The 24055-nt window shown below is 44.6% G+C and overlaps 1 protein-coding gene across 1 annotated transcript in view; it reads right to left on the bottom strand.

Moving 5' to 3' along the window:
- The window catches only part of SORCS3 (sortilin related VPS10 domain containing receptor 3), a 689619-nt gene that overhangs the window by 105983 nt on the left and 559581 nt on the right, over nucleotides 1-24055 (bottom strand). Inside the window, exons 9-10 of the mRNA XM_004700938.4 lie at nucleotides 19810-19899; nucleotides 8893-9072 (exon numbers count right to left, since the gene is read on the bottom strand). Coding sequence (XP_004700995.2) covers nucleotides 8893-9072; nucleotides 19810-19899 — 270 coding nt within the window. The remainder of the gene's footprint in view (nucleotides 1-8892; nucleotides 9073-19809; nucleotides 19900-24055) is intronic.

A 24055-nucleotide genomic window follows, 5' to 3' on the forward strand; every position in this document is an offset into this window, starting at 1 on the left:
GTTTCTTGTAAAGAAATACAAATCAAAATATCCACATTCCTCCTGGATCCTTACTACTGGAGATTCCTTGACTGACCCCTGACAGGACACCGGGGAGAGAGGGAATTCCACAAATGAGAATTTCTGTTGCTTGATGCCATTATGCTGATGAGATCTATTTTCTTTCCCTTTCCTCCCCTACGGACCTGACTGGTTCTGAAGGAGAATGCCAACCCAATAGAAGCAAGTCCAAATATGAACAGAGACTGTCCGGAAGAGAATAAGATCATCTGGATGGGCACCATCAGGAGACTTTGACAACTGGCCAGCAACGACCTTGGTGAGGTGACTACCTTGAAGGAGCAGGTAGGCTGAGGACAGAAGCTAGATCTGGGGAAGGGCCGTGGAGTCCTCGTGCTTTCCTGCTCCAGCTGCTGAATGTCAGTGCTCATTTCAGGAAGGCTGGACTCCGACCTTCACCCAGGGAACATGAGGCTCTCTGATAAACCCGGTCTTTAAAACTAGTTAGAAAGATGCGTCTCTTAAACCCGATTGCCAGTCATGTTTAGCCAAAGAAAGAAATCTGGTTTTCTCTAGAACTTTCTATGTGGGAGAATAGTTGGCTTTCTCTTTGGCCACAGAGCTGACTTTCTCTGCTTGATCCCTAGAGACTGACACCTCGAGTCAGCAGGCTCCCCAGCCCCGGCACTTCAACATGTTGCAAAGTTCTTGCTATCCACTTGTGGGCAGAAAACCCACAGGTCTGACTCTGGGAAATAAACTCACTGATCCTGGGACTCCTGCTATGCCCACCCCTGCCTGCTACTCAAATATGAGCACCTCATTGCTTAAATTACCAGCCAGCCAGCCAGCCATCTCCTACACTCCTCTGAATGAGCATGCTCAGCATGCTCTCTCATCACCGTGTCCTCCCACTGGCGGTGGCAGCAGGTGGACAGGTGTTTTCTGTGGGCTCCACATATCCTGCCTACAAATCACTGGGGGCACTGAAATAGTGATGGAAGAAGAACTTGCAAGAGAAGTCCAGCTCCATTCAGCTCTGAGGGTATTTCTGCCGTGATTCATACAACACCACCAGGATCTCCTTCCTGTCAGAACCACCAGGGCATTTCCCATTTGCATTTGGATAGTTCAAGGCCCCTACACTATTACTGAATTACTTCCTGGCTTTATGGCTTAGACAAATGAGCTGTAAGTTCGGATAGCATTTGCTTTTGTGGACTCTACGCTGATGGTTTTAGACTGCAACTCAAGTAAGGAATTCATTTACATTGTACCGCAGTGGATCCAGGTGGACTTACATGTACATGCATGTACGTGTGCTTGCACAGGTGCAGCTGGATGTGTATCTCTGGCACAAGCTCATGAGACACTATTTACCTTTACAACGTGAATCATAGAAACACTGGAAAAGGAGATACGTACTTTAACTCTTCTCAATCCAAGAAGGGGCTTGGCATCTGATGGCGGTTAAACAGCTTTCCTCCCTCTTGTGTTTGGAATCAGAAACATTGCACCTGCTGCTGGTCCCAGGAGCCCAGGACAAAGGGCGACTACCAAATGATGGTGACCTTAGGAGTGAGTGGTATAAAGTGTCAAGCCTGCATGACCCACTTTCCCTCTGGGAATCAATTTAAGATGCGCAGGGACCTTGACAGCGAGCCCCTGGCAGAACACGGTGTCCAGGTGGAGCGGTCATCTTTGGCTCTTGTCCACGGGACTCCAGGACAAAGAAGCCAAGGTCCTGTTGAGAAAAGCAATTACTATAGTCTCCCTGGGGCTGTCCCTAGAATCAGACCTATGGGGAGGGACTGAAGAGGGTCAGTCTGGGACAAAAGTCCCTGTGGAGCATAAAAGCAGTTATCCATCTGGCCTAAAAGGGAATAAAAAGAGTGATGATGAAGCAGAGGGTAGAGCACAAGCCTTATGGCGAGGGAAAGGGAGAAAATATCACTAAGATAAGCAGAGAGACCTGGTGCTAGCGATGGTTTCCTGAGCTTCCTGTATCCACGGCTCAAGATAGCTCATTCTTTTTTAAAATATTGATAATATGTTGAAAAGATATTTTGGGCATGTTTATGGAAAATAATATAGAACAACTAATTTCACCTGAATTTTCTTCTTGTACTGCTTATAGAACATTTAAAATGATATATGCACCTTGCATTATAAATTTATTAAAAGCACCAATTTAAGGTATTTCCATTTATACTGCTATTAATATAGAGAGCCACAAAATAAATGATTAAGATCCAAATGCATTGAATTAGAAATAGAAAATGCATTAGACCAGCCTCTTGGAGCATATTTCCACACCAAAATGAAGGTTATTGGAGATATTTGCTTCTTGGTGTATCGATTCTATAGGTCTCTGAAACTCGTACTCACTGCTATGGCATCAAAGCTGACTCACGGCGACTCTATAGGACAAGGTAGAACTGCCTCCGTGAGTTTCTGAGGCTGTAACTCTTTATAGGAGTAGAAAACCCACCTTTCACCCCACTTTAAAGGTAGGGATATAAAAAAAAGGTAGGGATGTGAATAAAACACAATAGAGTGATTTCAAAAGTGTGCTAAGAAGTACTTATCATGAAGGATAAAAACACAGTTTCCCTTTCCCATCCTGAATCATCCTGGGGCGGGGTGTGGTGATTATTTCTAAAATCTCTGTACTGGAGGGAAATGAATGGGTGGCACTGACCAATGGAGGTCTTCTTCCTCTGACCCCTTGAGCTAGATGGTAGGCGCACATCACGAACACATTCACTGTGCCCACCAGCCTTGGGTTTATGGACTGAGCTTCCAACACCTGAAGGAAGACATTACTTATTTGGACTTCAAATATTATATTTATCCTCTGATTGTGTAACTATATCCATGACATGAGTGTATTTTGAGGGAGAAGTAGAGGGAGAACAATACAGAGACTTTCTGTAGCAGGAGAGTCTTCCTTGGAAAGATTGGGAAGCAAATAATTTCTTGACTCACAAAGTTTTGTGGAGTTCGCTGGAGTTGATCTGTACTGGTTTCCAAGCTATCCCATACCAAAGGCTGCGAGATAAATTCCTAAATCAATTCCTACTTTGTTTGCCCCATCTTGAGACACTAGAAGGATATAAGACCCCCATTATCAGGAAGAAGCATCAGGGATCTAAGTGTGGGAAATGCAGTCAGTAGCTTTAAACACTGGAGCTGTGATCAGCCCAAGTCACCTCACACCAAAAAGTGTCCTAGAGACAAGGAAGGCAAGTGTAATACTCTGGACAGTCCTAGCCCCTCCTTTCTCGAATCCCTGCCGTCCCTTGTGGCCCCAGCCTTTCTGTAAGACTGAATTCTGTTCATATTTTGTCATAGTCTATAGTAGCTTTCTTTAAAATATAACACCCTGGTGACACACCATAATGCTATCTACCACCAACACCTCTCACAACTAATTATCTCCTGCAAAAACTCCATTACTACTAATAAAAGGTAACATTGGGTAGTGATTTTCCTTGAAGGGGCATATTTAAAAAGTCTAAATTACCTCAATAATTTCATTATCTTCACTTGAATGTTTTACAATAGGCTTTCTTAAGCTGGAGAAAAACCATATGAAGTTAAGAATTACCCTGATACAGGGGGCTCCATCATACATAAGAACATCATTTACTCGGTATGTGAATATGAGAGGGGAAAGAAGGGGAGAAATACAAGCCCATAGGATAAGCCTGCAACTCTTCAGCCAAGCACTCTTCGGTCTTTAACCATCCCCACCCGCATTGCTCTACTTCTTTGACTCCTTTCCTCTGCTCTTGCTGTGACTCCACCAGGCACGGCTTTCTCTCTCTCCAAAAGTTCATCCTTAAAGGCAACCCGAGTACAAGTCTCCCAAATCCTTCAAAATAAGGTTAATCTTCCTCATCTGTGACCCCGCAGACGGGGGATTCGTACTCCTCATACAAGTTCGACTACAGTCACCATCTTTCTAGAGGCATGCTTATCTCTTCAGTAGATAATGGGTCTCCTGCACCAGCTCCCAAGCCATCCAACAAACTATAGTCAATGATTTAACTGAATTGAATGTGAAACTTACTGGTGTCCCACATACTTTTCTCAAGGGCATCTCAGAATCCGGACCATGTTTCTCTCTGCCAACTAGCCGTATGGTACGCAACTTTAGCTTCTCTAGGAATCTCTGGTGCAGAAGTTTAAAGACTAAAGACCCCTAGAGACAAATTAAATTGAACTTTATCTCTGTGCCGCAGCCTATGTCACCGGGTGTACAAGTGCAACGTACTCTCCTCTCACATCCTTCTACCTGGTCCTGGTCCAGATAGGGCCAGGTTCCAATTTACTTCCCTCGTATTCAATGCTTTCTAGATACTGAACTGGACCACTTATCCGGCCCTCATTCTGGTACCTGACAAGCATCAATTCTATTCTATTAGATGGGATAGCGTACTGACCCACAAATGATAGTATCACTCCAATCCTTCGAGAATGATGTCCTTGACCTTCGGAATGCTTTCCATTCACTTGCTCCAGGGCAAGATAACTGATCATCAAATGGGCATATTTAAGAAAACCTCTCTTCTGTTTTTAGGATCTTCCTGCAAATATCATATTCCCTATTCCACTATGCTAGAGGACCAACACTTCCACAGGAGTTTTTGATTTACCAGTTCTGCCTAGATTTGGATAGCTGAGTTCAGTATTGCGATCTTAGCAAGCCCTAACTTCCATCTGCCTAAGTGTTGAGAGCAATATGCTGACACTTGATTTGCTTATCTTATTCTGTGTCTCTGTGACAGTTGGTGCTGATGCTGGGCAGGTAGAAAAGGACCTGTATTTATTCACCCCTCAAAGATCAACAGACTAAAGTGCAAGCTCCAAAAAGGCAAAAAACATGTCATTCCTCCCTGCCTTTTTGTGTGGTCTCCAACACAGGGTAGAGGCACAAATCTACCCCGGAGAAGAGCCTCAATAGGGCAGATTTTAAAGATGCTGCCCTGTCTGATAGGTCTTGCTACTCTCCAGAGGTAATGGCACATGCATTTTTTCCTCCCCCAAGATGGAAAATGCACTTCAGCAGGAGTTAAAAATTGCATGTATCTAGGCACATTCTTCATTTTGATTTATGCTACACTTCAGATCAGTGTGTCTCATGGTTCTAAATGGCCAAGGCATTTCAGGCTCCCTTTTATAGGAAAGAAGCAGCATGTTGGCAAACTCATCTACCATATCAATAGAGTAGGAGATGCAAGGATTTCTTGACTGAATGGTCATCTGGAGCAGTATCTCCCATCATCTGTTTGTGTCTGATCACAGGGCTTGAATAATGGTTTTATCTAAAGCCTCCTTTATATGAGAAACAAGAACTTAGAATGGGCCGAACCCTGGGAACCTAAGTGCAGCTCCACATTCATCCAACCACTCCTATAAGATGCAACTTATTGTCCAGTAACAAAGGTGTATTTCCACTTTCTAGTATGATTAGATGCACACAGAGAGAAGCTCCTAACACCATTTTATGTGCCTTTGTTATCTCCACCAGACATTTCCCAAAGTGGCTCTCTAGTGTTAAAAAGGTTATTATTTAGTATTTATCAACTATGTCCTTGGTTTTGAGAGTTTTCTGTTGTGTGTCCGACCTAGCGGCATTCATATATCATCCCTTTGTTGTTTGTTTGTTTTCTTTTACAGGGGCTGGATAAGTGATGGAGTTCAGTATTGAGAAAGCATTGAATTCTAGGAAATAATTTAAAAATACATCTCAGCATAACCCTCTCTCTACCTAACTGAAGAGCATTGAGTTAGTCTGGGTAAACTAAGGAAACAAATCCATAGAAACTCTTATGTATAAGAGAGAGTTTTATATAAAGGCAAAATGAACATTAAGAAAGCATCCCAACCCAGTGCTGCCCAAGCCCATAGGTCCAACATTAGCCCATATGTCCGACACCAATCCACAAAGTCCTCCTCAGTCTCACAAAAGACACACAATGACACCAACTGCAGGAGGAAAGCCGAGTCAGTGAGCGTTCAAGCATCTCAGCGCTGGCAGTGGTCTCCACATGGCTGCTCCAGCACCCAGGGCTGCACTGGGGTAAGTCCATGTGGCTTCTTCTCAGGGATGTCTCACAGGAAGTGAGCCTTGCAAGCTGAAGTAGGGAACTGGCCAAGGCAGCTGCCCCCTGCTCTGACCATCAGAAAGCAGGAGACCTGAGAAAGAGAAAGGCGAGGCTCACCGAGCCATTTATCGCTCTGCCCTTCAATTACTCCCACATGTGTTTATCGGCCATGTTGGCACAAGAAACCTTAACTCAATCCTCCCCTTGCCAACTTGGCACCTGTACACAATTCTTTTGCCTAACAATTCCACTCAAGTAACACCTACACCTTAATCCTATGAATATATTCCCCCCACCTATGAAACCTTGTAAGCCAACCACTTCATGCCTTTATGAAGAAAACTCCTCTTTTGGACTGAACGTTAAAGGGAGCCTGTGGGGAGGCTGAAATGCTTTCTAGGTGACCACCTGGATCTTCTTGTTGAGTGGAAGAGGGAGAAAGGCAGCAATAAAGAGACGGGTTGAGTTTGGCCACTGACACCTGAGGGCTTGGTTTACAGGAAAAAGAGTAGACGAGAGCGGGTTGACTGATCTAAAGTTCATTACCTAGAACAAGAGGGCTAGGCATGTTGAGTTTTTGTGAGAGCCCATGGTCTAAAGGCAAGTTGACCAATGGACACCCTGAGGAGGCTGAGTGAGGCAGCCCACATTGAGTTGACCAGAACCTGACCAGATGAAGAGATTTTTGAGCCTGTGAACTGGTGCATATTTTTGCTGACTTTATGGGTGGCCTGTCCTGATCTGAATTTGCTTATGGATGAGGAATTCACAAGGTACCAACTGGAATGAAGATTCTTCATGTCAAAAAATATGATTGTCTCCTCAGAGCACTGGGTTGATATAAGTGGGGAGTGTAGAAACTGGATACCCCAAATTGGGAGGATAAAGGCATGAAGTGGTTGGCTTACAAAGTTTCATAGGTGGGGGGAATATATTCATAGGACTAAGGTGTAGGTGTTACTTGAATGGAATTGTTAGGCAAAAGGATTGTATACAGGTGCCAAGTCGGCAAGGGGTGGATTGAGATAGTTAAGGTTTATTGTTCCAACCTGGCCGATAAACACATGTGGGAGTAATTGAAGGGCAGAGCGATAAATGGCCCTGTGAGCCTCACCTTTTTTGTTCTCAGGTCTCTTGTTTCTGATAGTTAGAGCAGGGTGCAGCTGCCTTGGCCAGTTCCCTGCTTCAGCTGGCAAGGCTTATTTCCTGTGAGACATCGTGAGGAGAAGCCACATGGACCTACCCCAATGCAACCCTGGGTGCTGGAGCAGCCGTGTGGAGACCACTGCCAGCGCTGAGATGCTTAAATGCTCACTGATTCGGCTTTCCTCCTGCAGTTGGTGTCATTGTGTGTCTTTTGTGAGACTGAGGAGGACTTTGTGGATTGGTGTCAGACATATGGGCTAATGTTGGACCTATGGGCTTGGGCAGCACTGGGTTGGGATGCTTTCTTAATGTACACTTACCCTTTATATAAAACTCTCTCTTAAACATATGAGTTTCTGTGGATTTGTTTCCCTAGTTTACCTAGAGTAACACAAACATCAACCTTAAATGTTTCCTTTACTCCCTGTAATTGAGCAGACTACTTAGATGCCAGGGTAGGGATGCTGGGATCTGTAAAGCACTGCTCACAGGTGAAGCCAGTGGGAAGCCAAAGCTCACCAATAACCCCTTGGTTCTGCAAGTCACTCCCACTTCTTGAAAGGAAAACTGAAAAGAATTGAACTGCTGCCATGGGCCATCGGAAGCAACTACTCCACAGAGACAAATTGTTCTTCCCGGACGATCACAGCCAGCTCATCTCCTGTGGGCATGTGCACCAGTTCCTGGTGAACGTTGGATCATGCAGTATCCTTTCTGCTCTCAAATCACTCCAGGTGATCAGTGACAACCCTTCCTTGTGACCAAGACTAACAAATGTCACCCAGTGTAATTTAGGGTCACTGAAACATCTAGGATTGTAAAACTCCAGTTCCAATGTTTATTGCATCACTTTGAAGATAGCTAAAAGGTGGAAACAATGGAAGCTCCCATCAATAAATAAATGGCATACGCATGCAGTGGAATATTACTCTGTTAAAAAGAGAAGTCCTTGTGCACCCCAACATGGCATGCCTAGAAAACATTCTGCTCAGTGTCAAAGGGCACATGTGGCACAATCTCGCTTATACGAAATAGGCAAATATATAGAAACCAAAGATAATTAGTGGTTACCGGGAGCAGGAGGGAGAGAGGTAGAAACAAATGTTTGTCCAGAACGCATTGAGTTTACGTTAATAGTGCTGCAATCATTTGGAAAAGGATAGCAACAGGTTACACCACAGAGAGAACGTAGTCAATGTCACTGAATTGTACTTGTGGAAACTGTCAACCTGATAAAGGAGAAGACTCATAGAACAGCTGAAAGGACTTAAAAGATCACCAAGGACAAAATTCATCCCTAGTATGTGATCATGCTCATATAAGTAAGAATGCTCATTTGATTTTGGATACTTTGTGTTGAAGGTTGTTGGAGGCAATCACCGCAATAGATACTTCACATGCATCATCTCTCATTCTCCCAATAACCTCAGTATATAAATATTTATATCCCCCATCTCATAGGTAGAAATTAAGGCACAGAAATGTGAAGTTGCTTGCCCACTGTTACACAATTGTTCAATGGGTGTGCTGAGATCTGAAGCCAGGACTTCCTGACTTCAATCTTTGCATTTATACCATTGAAATTCTTCAAGAGGAGAGGCAGGTATGAGGAGGGTCAATCTTGGTGACATACCTCATACAATTCAATAATGATATTTCCCATTAGACCGCGGCTGCTCTTAATGTTCTCCATGGCCAGGGTGAAGTAGATCCCACGTGTGTCCGAGATGTAGAGGTTGTAGGTGTCGTTCTGGTTCCATTCTTGGACCGCGGCGAACACTTGGTTCTCATCAGTGCTGATGATGTGCATGTCCTGCGAGAAGACAGAAGGCCGGTGGAAAACCAGATCTCCATGTGCTCCTGCCTACCGGGGCCCCGGGTAATTACCATGACTTATGAAATGGCTGAGAGGAAAAACTGAATGTTGGTCAGTTCTGTGCTGAACCAAGGCTGTAAATTGAGCATCAAGATCTTTGTTCCTTGCTAAGTGACAGCAAGATGAGTGTAAGGGGCTTTGGGGATATCATTTTCCATGGCTTCAAGGGATTCATTCGCTTTCATTTTTTATTATAATATCGGAAAGCTAGTGTGAATGTTAACAGAGACAGATAGCCTTAGGATAGGAAACTTACAAATGCAAAAAAAAAAAAAAAAAAAGGGCAAGGCTTATTGCTTCTCTAGCTCTTGATTCATGTTTTCAACTTTGGAAGCGTGATCGTGTTCAAACTCCCGGTCGGGAGGGTTGCCGGAGGGGTAGCTCAGAGGCAGAGTCACTCAGAGTTTGGTTCTCCAAACCCTGCTGTCCCCAGAGCAGTGTCACTCGGATCTGCTTTCAGTACTGGCATAGTGCAGGCCTGCTGTCTGGTGTCAGGAGTGAAAAGTGAGTGACAATCTACTGCAGATAAAATAAAGCTCTAGATGAAAATTAGTGCTATAGTGAAATGATCATCTGGAATTTAGGGTTTAGAGTCATAGATTATCCCTGTTATAAGTCTGCTGCATGATTTCAATACGTTAAGTCTCCTTGAGCTTCAATTTTTCTACCCTGAAAATGAAAGAGATTGGGCTAGTACTAAATGCAGCTCACATTTAGGAATTATGAAGAGGCACTAAATGTGGTCTAGCAATTAAAAATCGAAATAATCTTAAGAGGGAGGCAGTACTATTATTACCATTTTACTGGAGTAGCAGCTTGCCTCAAGTTAATTAGTGAGGTCAGATTTTAAAACTCTGACTGCAATAATGGCTGAACTCCTAATGATTCAGATGTATCAACAACACACGAACAAGGGTCTCGGTGGCTCCTTCCTCTGCAGTGGGAGCTACGTCCTTCTTGGTTGTCTGTTCTTAGTCTGGAATCACTGCTGAAACCTGTGACTCTGCTGGCATTTGGAATACCAGTGACTTCGCTTCCAGCAACACACAGGCCACCACGCTAGGACAAACGGAAGGACAGGTGGTGGTCTAAGCCGTTGTACATCCAATGGGCTCATGTGCATGTGAAAGTTGGCCACTGAATAAGGAGACTGAAGAAGAACCGACGCATTTGAATTGTGGTGCTAGAGAAGAGTACTGAGCATACGATGGACAGCTCAAAGGACAAACGAATCTGTCTTGGAAGAAGTATGGGCTCTGTTGCTGTTCCCCCGGGATGCAGGTGTGTGGTGATAGGCCATTCATTGTGACCAGTACCCTCCCTCCCCATACCCTTTTGGTATCTCTAGTCCCATTCCTGTGCCTGGGTTCCATGTGTGGTGAGTTTTATCTCTTGCCTATCTATACCTATGTACATGCTCCCATCTAGTCTAGATTGGGAAGTGGCACTGGGGTCACGAAAGCAGGAGGTGAGGAGGCCTCATGGGGTCAGAGGTATATTGTGTGTCCCATTAGTGCTCTACTGCACCCTGATTGACTCATCCCTTCCTTGCGACCCCTCTGTGGGGGGATGTTCCATTATCCATAAATGGGCTTTGAGTCTCCGCTCCAAACCCTTCCATTCTCACCAATGCATTTTTTGTTTATTTGTTTACTGTTTGTTGTGAATCTTCTGATGCCAGTTGTCCAGTCTCGACACCAGAGGGGAAGGGAGACAGCAGTTGTTGTGATATTTGAAAATAATGAACAATCTACAATCTATCAAGGGGCTATGAGGATTGGGGGCAAGGCGGAGGGAGGGAAATAAAGAGGAGCTGATCCCAAGGGCTCAATGGAAAGTAAATGTCTAGGAAAAAATGATGGAATATATGTACAGATACGTCAGATACAACTGATGTATGGAGTCTAACAAGAGTTGTAGGAGCCCCCTATAAAATGATTTTTTTTAAAGAGAGAGAGAGAGAACAAGAGCTAAACAACAACAACAACAAAGAAGTATGGTCAGAGTGCTCCTCGGAGGCAAGGATGGCAAGATTTTGTCTCACATACATTAGACATGTTGTCCGGAGAGGCACGTCCTTGGTGGAAGACATCATGTTAGGCAGAGTGGAGGGCAGTGAAAGAGAGGAAGGTCCTGCGTGAGATGGATTGACAGCGAGGCTACCACAATGGGCCCAAGAGTGGGATCGATTGTGAAGACGGTGCAGGACCAGGCAGTGTTTCCTTCTGCTGGGCATAAGGTCCCTGGAGGTCAGAACTGACTCGATGGACCCTAACACCAACAGTCAAAACCCTATGAAATTCTAACTCCAGCCTGGATCCAGCACCTGAATCTGCAGTCTTTTTGCAGGGGCCAACCGAGACTGGCATCTCAGCTCCACATATCCGTATGTCCTCAGCCCTGGTCCCGACACACTAACGCTAACTGCCTGGCACCTGGAGTCACTTGTGTTTGTAATCCTGGACTGAACAATTGCTAAAATCAAACACCGCAGTCCACAATTCAAATCCTTTTACAGAAGCCAGTTTTCACCTGCCGCTACCCAGTGTACAAATATTATTACAAAGTTTTCAAACTCACTTAGGGAACTTACGGTGCCCACATGCCATTTTGGCATGGATAAACATTTGTGACAAGACGGAAGCAGTTGAAGAGTGCATAACAAGACAGGTGTATATGCCAAAATGTAACAGCATCCCAAGCGAGAAGGAGAACTCTTGACACTAGTACACTGGGGTGGATAACACTGGTAATAAGGGCATGGGCAAAAACCAAAAGAATTGACAGTGGGCAAATGATCAGGAAGATTCTTGTCTCTATACAACCTTTTTTCCTTCTCCTAGAAATGGTTTCAGCAAGTAAAAAGAGGCAGCGATGTCAATAAGGAGTCCCCGAGTGATGTGAATGGTTAATGTGTCCAGCTACTGAACCTATGCAGGTTCAATCCACCTGAAGGAGCCTGAGGAGGGATGTTTGGCAATTGCTTCCTACAAATCAGCCATTGAAGAGTCTACAGTGCCACAAAGTTCTACTGTAACACATACAGGGTTGGAATTGATTCTGTGGCACTTGGCTTGGAAGTTCATTTTATTTGAACAACTGGGCATTGGGAGAAGTTTTAGATCTTTCCAGTGGTGATTCTGCTAAATCTCAGCCTACAGCCTTGAACTCTCCAGATCACCTTGCTGAAGACCTGCTTGTTCATTTGTGTTTACCTACTTTGTAGAACTAAGGGATCCTGCTGAGATGCTTGAAAATGGAAATAAGACACACTCTTAAAAACCATGTGAGCTACCATGGAATGAATTCCCAAAAAACTCAGTAGGAGGGGAAATAGCAGCTGCAGGAAATACGGATTAAATTCAGTTACCCTGTTAGAAATTCAATAGAAACGCTTGGCTTTTCCCAGATGTTTTAGTCATAAAAATGAATGAGCTAAGTTATTTGAGACAAAACTAATGTACATGAAATAGGGGAAAAAAACAACTTAAAACACTGGTGTGTGGTCAGGAGGAGAGGCTTGTCATGAGTATGCTATGAGGTTTGTGTTGCTTTGAGGCTCCTTTACCTAGTGAATAGAGACTCCAGACTTAAGGACTCGAGATGGCTCCTTAGTATCTATGTTGCTGGGATATCTAGCTGAGAAATTCTTAATTCATCAAGAGTCACATGGCTAATAATAAATGGCATTACTAAAATTTAAACCCGAGATTATTTGAGTCAAGAGATTCATGTGAAGGTAAAACTTCGGTGTCCATGAAAATATGCTAAACTCAATTCCTGCAGGAGAGTGGGTACTACTGCTTGATATTCAGACGCAGGATGCTCTCGCTTCTACCATTTGAACAAACCCACCGGATGATTCTAATGCACGAAATCTGGGGAATCCCTTTAAAAAAAAAACCTGAAATTTTAGCCATCTTTCCAAATAGGTTGTACCATTGAATGAAGATCAATCAATCATAAACAGGGCATTATGTTTCAGGAACAAAGAAAAGCATCATAAATTCAAAATTGGGATTTGAATAATCATTAAAGTCACTTCTTGCATCTTGTTGTTTTAACCTAATGTCAAAGAATAGGTCACCTCCTTATTGGGTGTTTGTTACTTGTCTTGAAAACATTGCTGGAGCAATCCATTGGTAATAAAGGGAGAAACTGAAGGAGGGAAGAAACCAGGGTACCTCAAAAGGTTCACGAGCCAATTTTATTATCTTTCAATTCCATTCCCAGGAGCTCTTTGAAGCTCCTTAATACAACAAGCATAAATTCTGATTGAGACTACTAAATTCAGAATTTGCAAAACATTCCATACTTGTTATTGGGGCCCACTGAGGTGGTTCCAACCCATAGCTACCAATGTGCAGCAGTAGAAAACACTGTCCCGTCCTGTGTCAGCCACACCATCCCTGTTATGTTTGAGCCCGTCATGGCTGCCACCATGCCAATCCTTCTCATGGAGGGTAATCCTCTTTCTCTCTGATCCTCTACTTTACCAAGCCCTGCTCTCTCCGACAAAGTCTCACCATCTTTGCATCGAAGGAGAATCCTGGCTGTACTTTCCCCAAGAGAGATGTGTTTGTTCTCCTGGCAGTTCATGGCACGTCACAAATAAACCTTTATTTATTTTTGTGCAGGAGAAGTAATTAGAAATCACAATTTCTCTCTGCTGACTAAAAGGATCCCATTGGCACACAACAAAATGTCAGCAATTTGAACCCACACCCGGTTCAAGGGAGAAAGTTGTCTTCCTAAAGAAAACAAACTATAGGACAGTTCTCTGTCATATAGATTGATATGGCCGGACGAGCACTAGAGGCATAGTGGGTTTTGCACAGGGCCGTTAACCAAAATGTCAGCAGTTCAAATCTACCAGCTGTCTCTCCCAGAAAGATATTCAGCCTGGGAAACCCACAGGGGCAATTCTATTCCATCCTCTAGGGTCACTCTAAGTGGGAACCAACTTGACACAGGAAGTTTTGTGAGGAGTCAGAATGGACTCCTTGAAAATGGGGTTGATTTTTTAGCTTGATTTATGCTGACTAAAGCCAATTATTTTAATAAATAGCAGCTGTTTTAGAAAACCAAAATCTTTGACTGTAGATGAACCAAGAGGCGACTCATTTGTTGTTATGGAAGCTTTTTCCTACCATCTAAGCCTAGTGTCACTTTGGAGCCCGGGGGCACAGTGGTTATGTGTTCAGCTGTGATCCAAAAGGGCAGCAGTTCAAATCACTAGGTGCTCCATGGGAGAACGATGGGCTTTCTACTCCCATACACAGGTACAGTCTTGGAAACGCACAGGGGCAGTTCTACCCTTGTCCTACAAAGGTCTCTCTGAGTCAGTATCTACCCCATGTTCTGTTTGGTTTTTTGTTTAATGTAACTGCATTCATTATAAACAACATATGATTAATGATTAGGCGTTTGCCATAGGGACCGAGAACATAACCTCCAGAAAGCATGTTCTCCTGATGGGGGCACTGGCACATACACGGGTGGGCGTGATTAAGGACTGCAATGGAGGCACTGGAGACGGTGGCAGAGTGCAACCATGCATTTGAGAGAGAAGGAGTGGGGTATCCAAGGAAACCAATGGAATCAGGTGTCATGAAAAGCAGTTTCCCCTCAGTGGGAGATGAGGATCTAGAGAGTTCATAGCCTAAAGGGTTCTGCTTGCACATTGAAGTTTACTCAGGGTACCAAGTTAGGCTGAGGTTTTAAGCTGGAGCAAAGCTGGGCAATGTAGAGCTTTGGTTGGAGAGACCCAGGCTCGTTGTATAATCTTACTCATAGCGGAAGCAGAGTAAGAGTGGATTTCAGTGGGGCAATGCTAGAGGCACTAAAGCTAATGGGAAAACTCCAGGGAATAATGCAGGAGGGTCAGAACCAAGGGAGAAGGCACAGAGAACAAGTGGTGAGGTAGTAAAGAAGTAGAATGTGGAGGAGGTCATGGGTGACAATGAAGAAGGGGGGTTCAGCAGAATGATGGCAAGGCAGAAATGGGAGAAGAGACAATAAGGGGAAGGGGACAGAGGGAAAGGATATAGCTAAAGCATATGACCTAGACCTCCGACTTTAAGAAGCCTCCCATTTTCCTTTAGATCATACGTTGTAATTTAAATTAAATAAGCACTGTGTAATATGCTGGATATTTGTCTCTCTCACTTGACCAAGGGCTCCCAGTGAAGAAGATGTATGTCTGTTTTCTTCCCCACTTTCCAAAATACCTAGGACATGGTAGGCATTCCACACAAGTTTACTGAATAAGTAAATGGAATAAGCAAGCCAACAGGGAGGTAAGCTCAGGGCTAGATGGGTGAGATAGAAATGTTCGGGGAATACACTTCAGAGAGCTATTTCGGCACAGTTGATTCCAACTCATAGCGACCCTGGAGGTTAGAGGAGAACTCTTCCTTAAAGTTTATGAGATGGTACATGTCGACCGGAGCAGACAACCTTATATTTCTCCCACAGAGTGGCTGGGCGGTTTGAACTGGCAACCTTGTGGTCACCATCCCAATGCCTAACCTACAGTACCACTAGGATCCTTGTGGTTTAGACTTCAGTGGAGAGATAGAAACTGGGACTGTGGAGAGAGGAATCACCAATATGAGGCAAAGATGGGAGTCACCCAGGAACGAACAAGAATGTAAGAGAGGACCCAGAAACCATCCCCAAAGGAAGAGAAGAATGTCAAGTATGAATACTTGTGTTTGTTTCACTTAAAATTGTTTTAATACATATTTTGTTCTCTCATTCCCTCAAAGGACCAAATGCCCCAGAGAAGTGAGAGCGTAATGACGTGGATAAGCCTCGTGGACGTGGCAGGGGGTGGTCACTGGTGAGAATGGCTGGAGGGGAGTTAGCGAAGTAAAGGAGAGGTGGAGGCGGGAGAATGAATGAAAGTAGCAGTAGGTTAAGGAGCTAATCAGAAATGAGAGAAGAGTTTAGAATTTATAGATTACAGTTTAAAATTGGTGTCCATTCTATAGCAGAACAGGATAAATCAGTATTGGGGGAAATACACAAACTAAGAAAGGAGTTAATATGATAGTCATCAATATAATGGTTTTCCAAGATATACCCTATTTCCCAGAAAATAAGACAGTGTCTTATATTAATTTTTGCTCTCAAAGATGCGCTAGGTCTTATTTTCAGAGGATGTCTTACTTTTCCATGTAGAAGAATATGGTACACATTTATTGTTTTATTAAAAGAGACCTTGTACTTCATGTCTGCTCCAGCTGCACTGCGGCTGCACTCCTGCACCTGCTGCTATGGTCCAGAGTCCAGAGTTACGGTAGCTTCGGGGGCCTTATTTTCGGGGAGGTCTTATTTTGGGGGGGGTGCCTTATATTTCAGCGAGTGGGAAAACTTTAAGCAGGTCTTATTTTCAGGGAAACATGGTAGTCCCCTTTTTTCTTTATCAGTGTCTGAAATCTCATTCAATATCATCTGGTTGATTCTGATTCACAGTGACCATCTAGGGAAGAGGGTCTGAGGTTGAACATTTTTACAGAAGCAAAAAGTCTCATCTTCTCTCCTCAGAGTGACTAGTGGTTTCAAACTGCTGACCGTGTAGTTAACAGACCAAGGTGAACCCACTATGCCACCAGGCTCCTTTGTGTCTAGAAGGAGACCAGCCATCGTCCACTGTTCAAATATAAACCAATCTAGATTTAGGTAAAACCAAAAACCAAACCCATTGCTGTTGGGTCTATTCTGATTCACAGAGACCCTATGCAGGGTGTTTCTAAGACTGTAAATCTTTATGAGAGCTGACAGCTTCATCTTTCTCTCACAGCATCTTTCTCTCTGAACCCCGACCTTGCTGTTACCAGCCCAAAGCCTACCCCACAGTGCCACCAGTGTCCCTTACACTTCGGGAAAGAGAAACTAACTCTCTTTGAGATGACAACTGCAATAGGGGAGCACTGCAGTCACAAGATCCAAAAGTGCCCCAGAGTGGAGACAGAAAAGACTTCATTTCTTAGCGAGAAAGTAAAGCCAGGCTAGAGTTTAAAAAATATTGTGGGAGAGAGTAAGATGAAAGATGGTTGACCAAGCAATATAACAGGAAATGTCAGTCCCTGTGGTGATCCAACCACCAGAAGGGACTCCTAAGTAGGGGGTGTTCTGCATTTCAATGCTTGCTTAAGCTCAAGAGGAAGTCAAAATTCAGACGTTTATGAGGAGAAAAACCTAATTAAGTATGCTCAAGTTAAGATGTCATTCTTTCTAGATTACACCATGGGGATAGTTTAGCCTGCAATTGGGATAGTCCATGCCTGATGTTGTCATAGCAAGCAAGGAGGTCGCCCACCAGTCCTTTGGAGTGGGCTGGTTCTACACAGCACATGGTTTCTTGGGGTGCAAAATGGTTGGGAACTTTGTTAACACCCCCTGTTTTCCAGAATTATCCCAAACCAAATCCACTGCCATCAAGTTGATTTTGACTGTAGGATTGAGTCAAACTGCGTCTTAAGAGTTTCTGAGACTGTCAGTCTGCGCAGGAGCAGACAGCCTCATCTTACTCCCTCGGAATGGCTGGTGCATTTGAACCTCCAACCTTGGGGTTAGAAACACAACATGTGCTTAGGGCACAGGTAATGTGCACTCTCATCCCTACCACACTGAATCCTACATGGAAACAAAACAAACTACTTATAAAGTGATGATTAGAAGAGCAAGTTAAGGGAAAGGCTAGCATCTAAGAGGAATACCAGATGCAGAGTTGTAAAACCAGAGTCTTAGGCAATATTTCACCCAAGGTCAAGCTGGGATGAGTTTCTGGATTACTTTCCCCGGGACCAGAGTTGGTCTTTGGGTTTGGACAGCACTTTGCAGGGATTCACAGCCAGCCAGTCACTGAATGCTCAGGACTGTGCCACATTTCACAGGTGAGAGGATCTCAGCTCATGGAGAGGCTAGATTTATGCTGACTCACAGCTAACCCCCTCCCCTCCGCTGTGGGTTCCCGTGACTGGAACTGAAGAGAACGCCCAGCCTTTGTCCTATGGAGCGGCTGGTGATTTTGAACTGCAGACCATGCAGCCCACAGCCCAACTCGTAACCATGGAAACCCTGGCTCTCTGCCCATAAACTAAGCTGCCTTTTCGCCAGAGCTTACACCGTGTGTGTGTGTGTGTGTGTGTGTGTGTGTGTGTGTGTGTGTTTTAGGCCTTTTGGACTGCGAGTGCCAGCCGCCCCCCCCCAGATGGTTAAGGATGGCTCAGTACCGGGTGGCCGCTCCTGGGAACGCCCCTCGTCACTAATGGCACTCATTTTGATTCTCTGTCATACTCCACAGCCAGGGAGTGTCCCAGGGGAGTACTTTCTAGACAGAGCGCCTGAGAGCAGAGGTAGGAGGGCATTCGGAATCAGGGAGCGTTTCGGGGTTTTCCTGGTGAAGCCAGCTGCCTAATAGCAGCCACAGCACAGCAGGGAGCAGCCGCAACTTGCTTAAACTTTCCATTTTTGAACAATGCAAAGAACCGATCTCTCCCCCTCGGCCCCCCACCTTCTCTTCGCCCACCACCTCAGGCCCGGCTTTGGCAATCTGGACCAACACCAGCTAATAAAGGGGATCAATACCCCTCCCGCTCTTTTCACAGCAGCCATCTCAGTAATGAGAAGCTGCTCTGGAGGAAGTTCCATGAAGGGGGCTGCAAGGCTGGTACAGGAGCACAATAAATTGTCAACCCGGTGCTAATCATGAATGGAACACCCCAGGATGTGGATCAATCCTGGGGCCCATCTGTCCCCACCTGCGGCCACAGTGCCAAAGGAGTGCATTGTTTGCTTTCTTGAGAAGGTTCAGAATACACTAACTGTGTACACAGAGAGACGAAGCCGGCACTACATTAGAGAGAATGGCGTGGGACATCCCTGAAACAATTCTCCTGGTCAATATGGTAAGACGGCCACGTTACTATGAGGGAGTGTGGCCCTTTGGCAAGAGTAGGGTTAGGATTTGTCCACTTTTCATCCTCCCCAAGTAGAAATGCCCTTTTGGCCTTGAGTTTAGAATCCGCTGATGTTTACTTTAAGGTTCTGAGACCCACCTTCATAGAGAAGTCAAGGTCCACAGGAATTGGGGGCCCACAAGCGTCCTGACTTTCCAGGAGACTTGACATGCCATCACGTCATATGAACTTCACGGTACATTATCTTCTCTGAAATTACCCTTACTGGTATGTGGGGTGACAGGGGCGGGTGAGGGGTTCTGGCAAAGGCAGAGGCAGTGCATTTATATTAAGTCGCAGAATGTCGTGAGAAGCAAGAAAACCATCAGACTCACCTGTGCCCTTTCACACCCACCCACCAGAGCAGCCGTGCTCCCACCTGAACCACGGCAAGCTTGGCTCTATCAGGCAGGAAGGCCCTTGCCAAGCTGCTTCTCGTTTCATAGCCCCCCTGGGACAGCACCTGAGGTGACAGAAGGTGTTTGAGCGCTGGGTTTAAGCAAAGCTCTTGCCTGGATCCCTGCTGAGAGGGGGAAACAGAGGCCTGGTTCAGAGGTATCAGCAGGGGCCAAACTCCCCAGTGGTAAGGTAGGTTGAATGGCAAAAGTTGTCCCTGACAGGGATCAAACCTCCCATCAGCCCAATGAGGGGCCTCCCCAGCCCTCACTTTGTCTGACAGAACCGGGAGCGGCAGGTGGTGCGGTACCTTGGGCAGAGAATACTTAGGCAGCTTTATCTGAGCGAAGGCCTCTCTTCGGTAGGACACGTAGTAGCTGGCTCTTCCGCCACTTGTTACCTGAAGCAAGGAGGAAACACAAAGAAATCCGATGAACCCCAGCTCATGGTAGACATCAGAAGTATTAGTCTCTCCATCAACACACAAAACATGTTTGACTAGCATTTGTGGACAATCCTTGCTGGCTTTGAGCCTCCAATCCATGGAATCAAAAGTCGTCCCCTTGTCGGGTCACTTAGATAATAAATGGACAATTAGGAATAACCTTTCCTATTGGTATTCTCTGCGAGAGGTGTGCTCATGATCTATGTATTCTGCCTTAAAAAGCTTCCTAATCTATTGCAGCCATGATAATCTTATCTTATAATTGTATCTAATCATATCTTATCAAAGATAATCTCCCCTGAATCTGAATAACAACTACTGCTCTGAGTTCTCATGGATTGGAAATTTCATTGCAAGTCTGACCTGAGAATGTCCCCTCCCCTCCAACGCCCATCATATTTATAAACCGTGAATGGGGCAGGCATTTAGAGTCTTCCCATGTGCACTTTACAAAGCGGCATCAAAGATCAGAGACAGAAACTGAGATTTGAAAATCAGAAATCCTAGATTGAAGTCCCAGTTCCCTCTTTCACGGCTAGCAGGCCACGGACCAGCTCTGTGAGCTCTCATGGGAAAGAGGCCATTCGTTGGGGAGCCTGGAAACCACTCCAGCAAATGGTCGGCTGGCCTGGGCTTGCAAAAAGGCCTGCCAACATGGCAGAGCTCTGCAGATGGCAGCTCTCGGCCCAATTATCCTAACTCGGGGGAGATTAATATTCACGGGAGAAGAGAGCATGTCCTCTTCAGAGAAAATAGCAGGACAACAATAGCAACCAGGCCGCTTTTCTCAGGAGGCAATTACTTGAAGGCACATACTCCATTCTCGCTGAGGCCCAAGCCCAAACTGGAGGTGGGCCAGTCTTCCCCCTCCAGCCTCCAGCTGGCTCCCCTCCCCCCAGGCAGTGGGGAGCTCAAGGGGCGAGCATCACTATTCAAAACCACCTACCGCTCCTCACTCTGAGTGATGGCATCTCCTCGGGCTTCCCCTTGCTCCACACAGATTGGAAGCTCACAAAACAAGTACCACAAGCTGCCAGGTACAGCAGATGTCAGAGTCAGCGTGAGGATAGAACCTTAGAAAAAAACTTGGTGCAGAGGCTTAGGCTGTGGACCAGGAGGGGAGACTGGCTTGCTCCCTGTTCAGCACCGTGCTTCAGTCTGCTCTTTGTTCTGCAATTAAAATATTTCTTGTCTTCTATTTCAGGAACTCCCCGACCCCCTTTTATAATAAGACATCGTTTCTGAAGCTGTATTTTGTCAGGTTGGCTGCCAGGTAGTAGGGGATTAGCAGTTTACAATCAATGAGTTACAGAGAAGTCTTTTGCTTTTGTTTTGTTTTCCTTTGCAAATGAGTGTCAATAACATATTAAAATATGCTCCTGGATGCTGGACACATGATTAGTATTAGCCCTATTTATTTTCACTGAACTAGTTTGGTTATCACATTTGTTTATATAAAGAAGGCAATATGGACCTAGTAACCCAGTTTATTTTAAAAACTTGATTATGCAGCAGAATTACCTGGAAAGCTTATTTAAATGGAGATTGTTGGGAAGGTGAGCATAATGGATTGCCAATTTAATAGAACAAAGTGTTCTTGCATTGAGGGAGTACTCCCAACACGATCACTGAAGACAAAGCGGATGCATAAACAAAAGTGGTGAAGAAAACTGATGGTGCCCAGCTATCAAAAGATGGGGTCTGAAAGGCTTTAAGATAAACAAGTGGCCATCTAGCTCAGAAGCAACAAAGCCCACATGGAAGAAGCACACCAGCCTGTGTGATAACGAGGTGTTGATATGATCAGGTATCAGGCATCAAAGAACAAAAAAATCAAATCATTGTTAATAAGGGGGAGTGTGGAGTGGAGACCCAAAACCCATGTGTAGGCAACTGGACATCCCCTTACAGAAGGGTCACAAGGAAGAGATGAGCCAGTCAGGGTGCAGGAAAGCCCCGATGAGACATACAACTTTCCTCCAGTTCTTTCATGCTTCCTCCCTGCCACTATCATGATCCCACTTCTACCTTACAAACCCGGCTAGACCCAGGGATGTACACTGGTACAGATAAGGGCTGGAAACACTGAGAATCCAGGACAGATAAACCCCTCAGGACCAATAATGAGAGTAGTGATACCAAGAGGGTAAGGGGAAGGTAGGGGAAGAAAGGAGGAACCGATCACAATTATCTACATATAGTCCCCCCACCCTGGGGGACGGACAACAGAAAAGTGGTTGATGGGAGACATCGGTCAATATGAAACACGAAAAAATAATAATAATTTAAAAATAATCAAGGTTTCAGAAGGGAGGGGTGGGGAAAATGAGGTGCTGATAATAGGGGCTAAAGGAGAAAGCAAATGTTTTGAGAATGATGATGGTAACAAATATACAAATGTGCTTGACACAATGGATGTATGTACGGATTGTGATAAGAGTTGTATGAGCCTCCAATTAAATGGTTTTTTTAAAAAAGGAGATTGTTGAGCTCCCCATCTTCTGAGTTTCTGATTTGACAGACCTGGGAAGGGGCATAAAAATTGGCATTTCAAACATGTCTCCAGATGATGCTGATCCTACTGGCCTGGGGACCACAATTTGAGCACCACAGAACTAGACCATTAACACCAGCTTCCTACGCCTCTGCTTCTCTCCTGTCTTCCAAGGCCCTTTGCCATATGCAGTGACATTCCTGAATTCTGTTTTTACAATGATGATAGCTATTTCCTAATTGAGGAGAAATATAATATGAACCATTTTCAAGGGTACAATTCAGTGGCATTTAGTACATTCACCATGTGGAACCATCATTACCTCTATCTGGGGCTGCGATCTTCAAGGTCAGCAGTTAGACATCACCAGCATCTCCAAGGGAGAAAGATGAGGCTTTCTACTCCCATAAAGAATCACAGTCTCAGGAACTCACAGGGCAGTCCTTAAACTGGATGGCAGTGGGAGTGGAGAGGTTCTAAAACATTTTCCACATTAACCACAAAGAAGACTCTATTCCCATGATATAATTTAAAACAATGCTTTTTATTGAGAGTGTAATGAAAGCTTCCAGACCAGTATAGCGTCCCATACACAAATGGTTCAGTGTCATGGCTTACGTGCTTCACCAGGTGTGGGCATTCCATTTTCTTCTTTCCAGTTGTTCCCAGTCCAGTAACTTGGTTTCCCTGCCGCTCTGATCTTTGTCTTTTTTAAAAAATCATTCTATTGGGGCTGGTACAACTCTTATCACAATCCATACATATATCCATTGTGTCAAGCACATTAGTACATTTGTTGGACCTCATCATTCTCAAAACATTTGCTTTCTACTTGAGCCCTTGGTATCAGCTCCTCATTTTCCCCCTCCCTCACCACTTCATCTTTGTCTTAAAATATTTTTGATCATTTGGTCTCACTTAGATGATTTTTTAGAAAAGGAGCACAGTACTTACAGGTAATCATTATTTTGTGAGCCAATCAACTACCTATATGATGACCTCAGGGGTTAAGGTTCAAGGTGTAAAGAAAGTATCTGGGTGGTTTTCTCAGGGAGTCCTCCAGCCTTAACCAGTTTAGGAAGTCTGGTTGCTGTTACTTTTGTTTGTTTTCAACTTTGGAAGGGGGCTCTGTTCCATATTTTCTCCCATCTACTGTGGCCCTGATCAGGGTAGTTGGTAGTGATAGCTGAGCACCTCAAATTCTTTTGATCTCAAGGTATATGGGGCCATGGTTCATGTGAACCCTGATTTATTCTTTGAATATGGGTTTCTTTCATTTTCCTTGGCTCCGAAGGCGTAGAGACCAATACGTTTAACTTAGATGATTAGTTTAACTGATCACAAGCTTTTAGTACCTCAGATAATAGCCACTAAACTGGGATACAGTATATAACTTTAAGAACTACATTATGCCAGTTGACTGAGCTGTCTCATGAGATTAAAATCCTAATCCTGATCAAGCCCTTCGAACCCTCATGATAAAGTTTTTACACCAGGAAATACATCCTCTGAGCTCCCAGTCCTTGATAGAACAAAGAAACCTCACCAAATGTACTCTTGGAGAAGGCAATAGCCTTCAGAAAAGAGAAGATCTCTTCACTGGATACTATTCAGAGG

This window comes from Echinops telfairi, unplaced genomic scaffold (genome assembly GCF_000313985.2).
Source record: "Echinops telfairi isolate 266 unplaced genomic scaffold, ASM31398v2 ScPeMD7_70;HRSCAF=299, whole genome shotgun sequence".
In the NCBI taxonomy this organism is placed as follows: domain Eukaryota; kingdom Metazoa; phylum Chordata; class Mammalia; order Afrosoricida; family Tenrecidae; genus Echinops; species Echinops telfairi.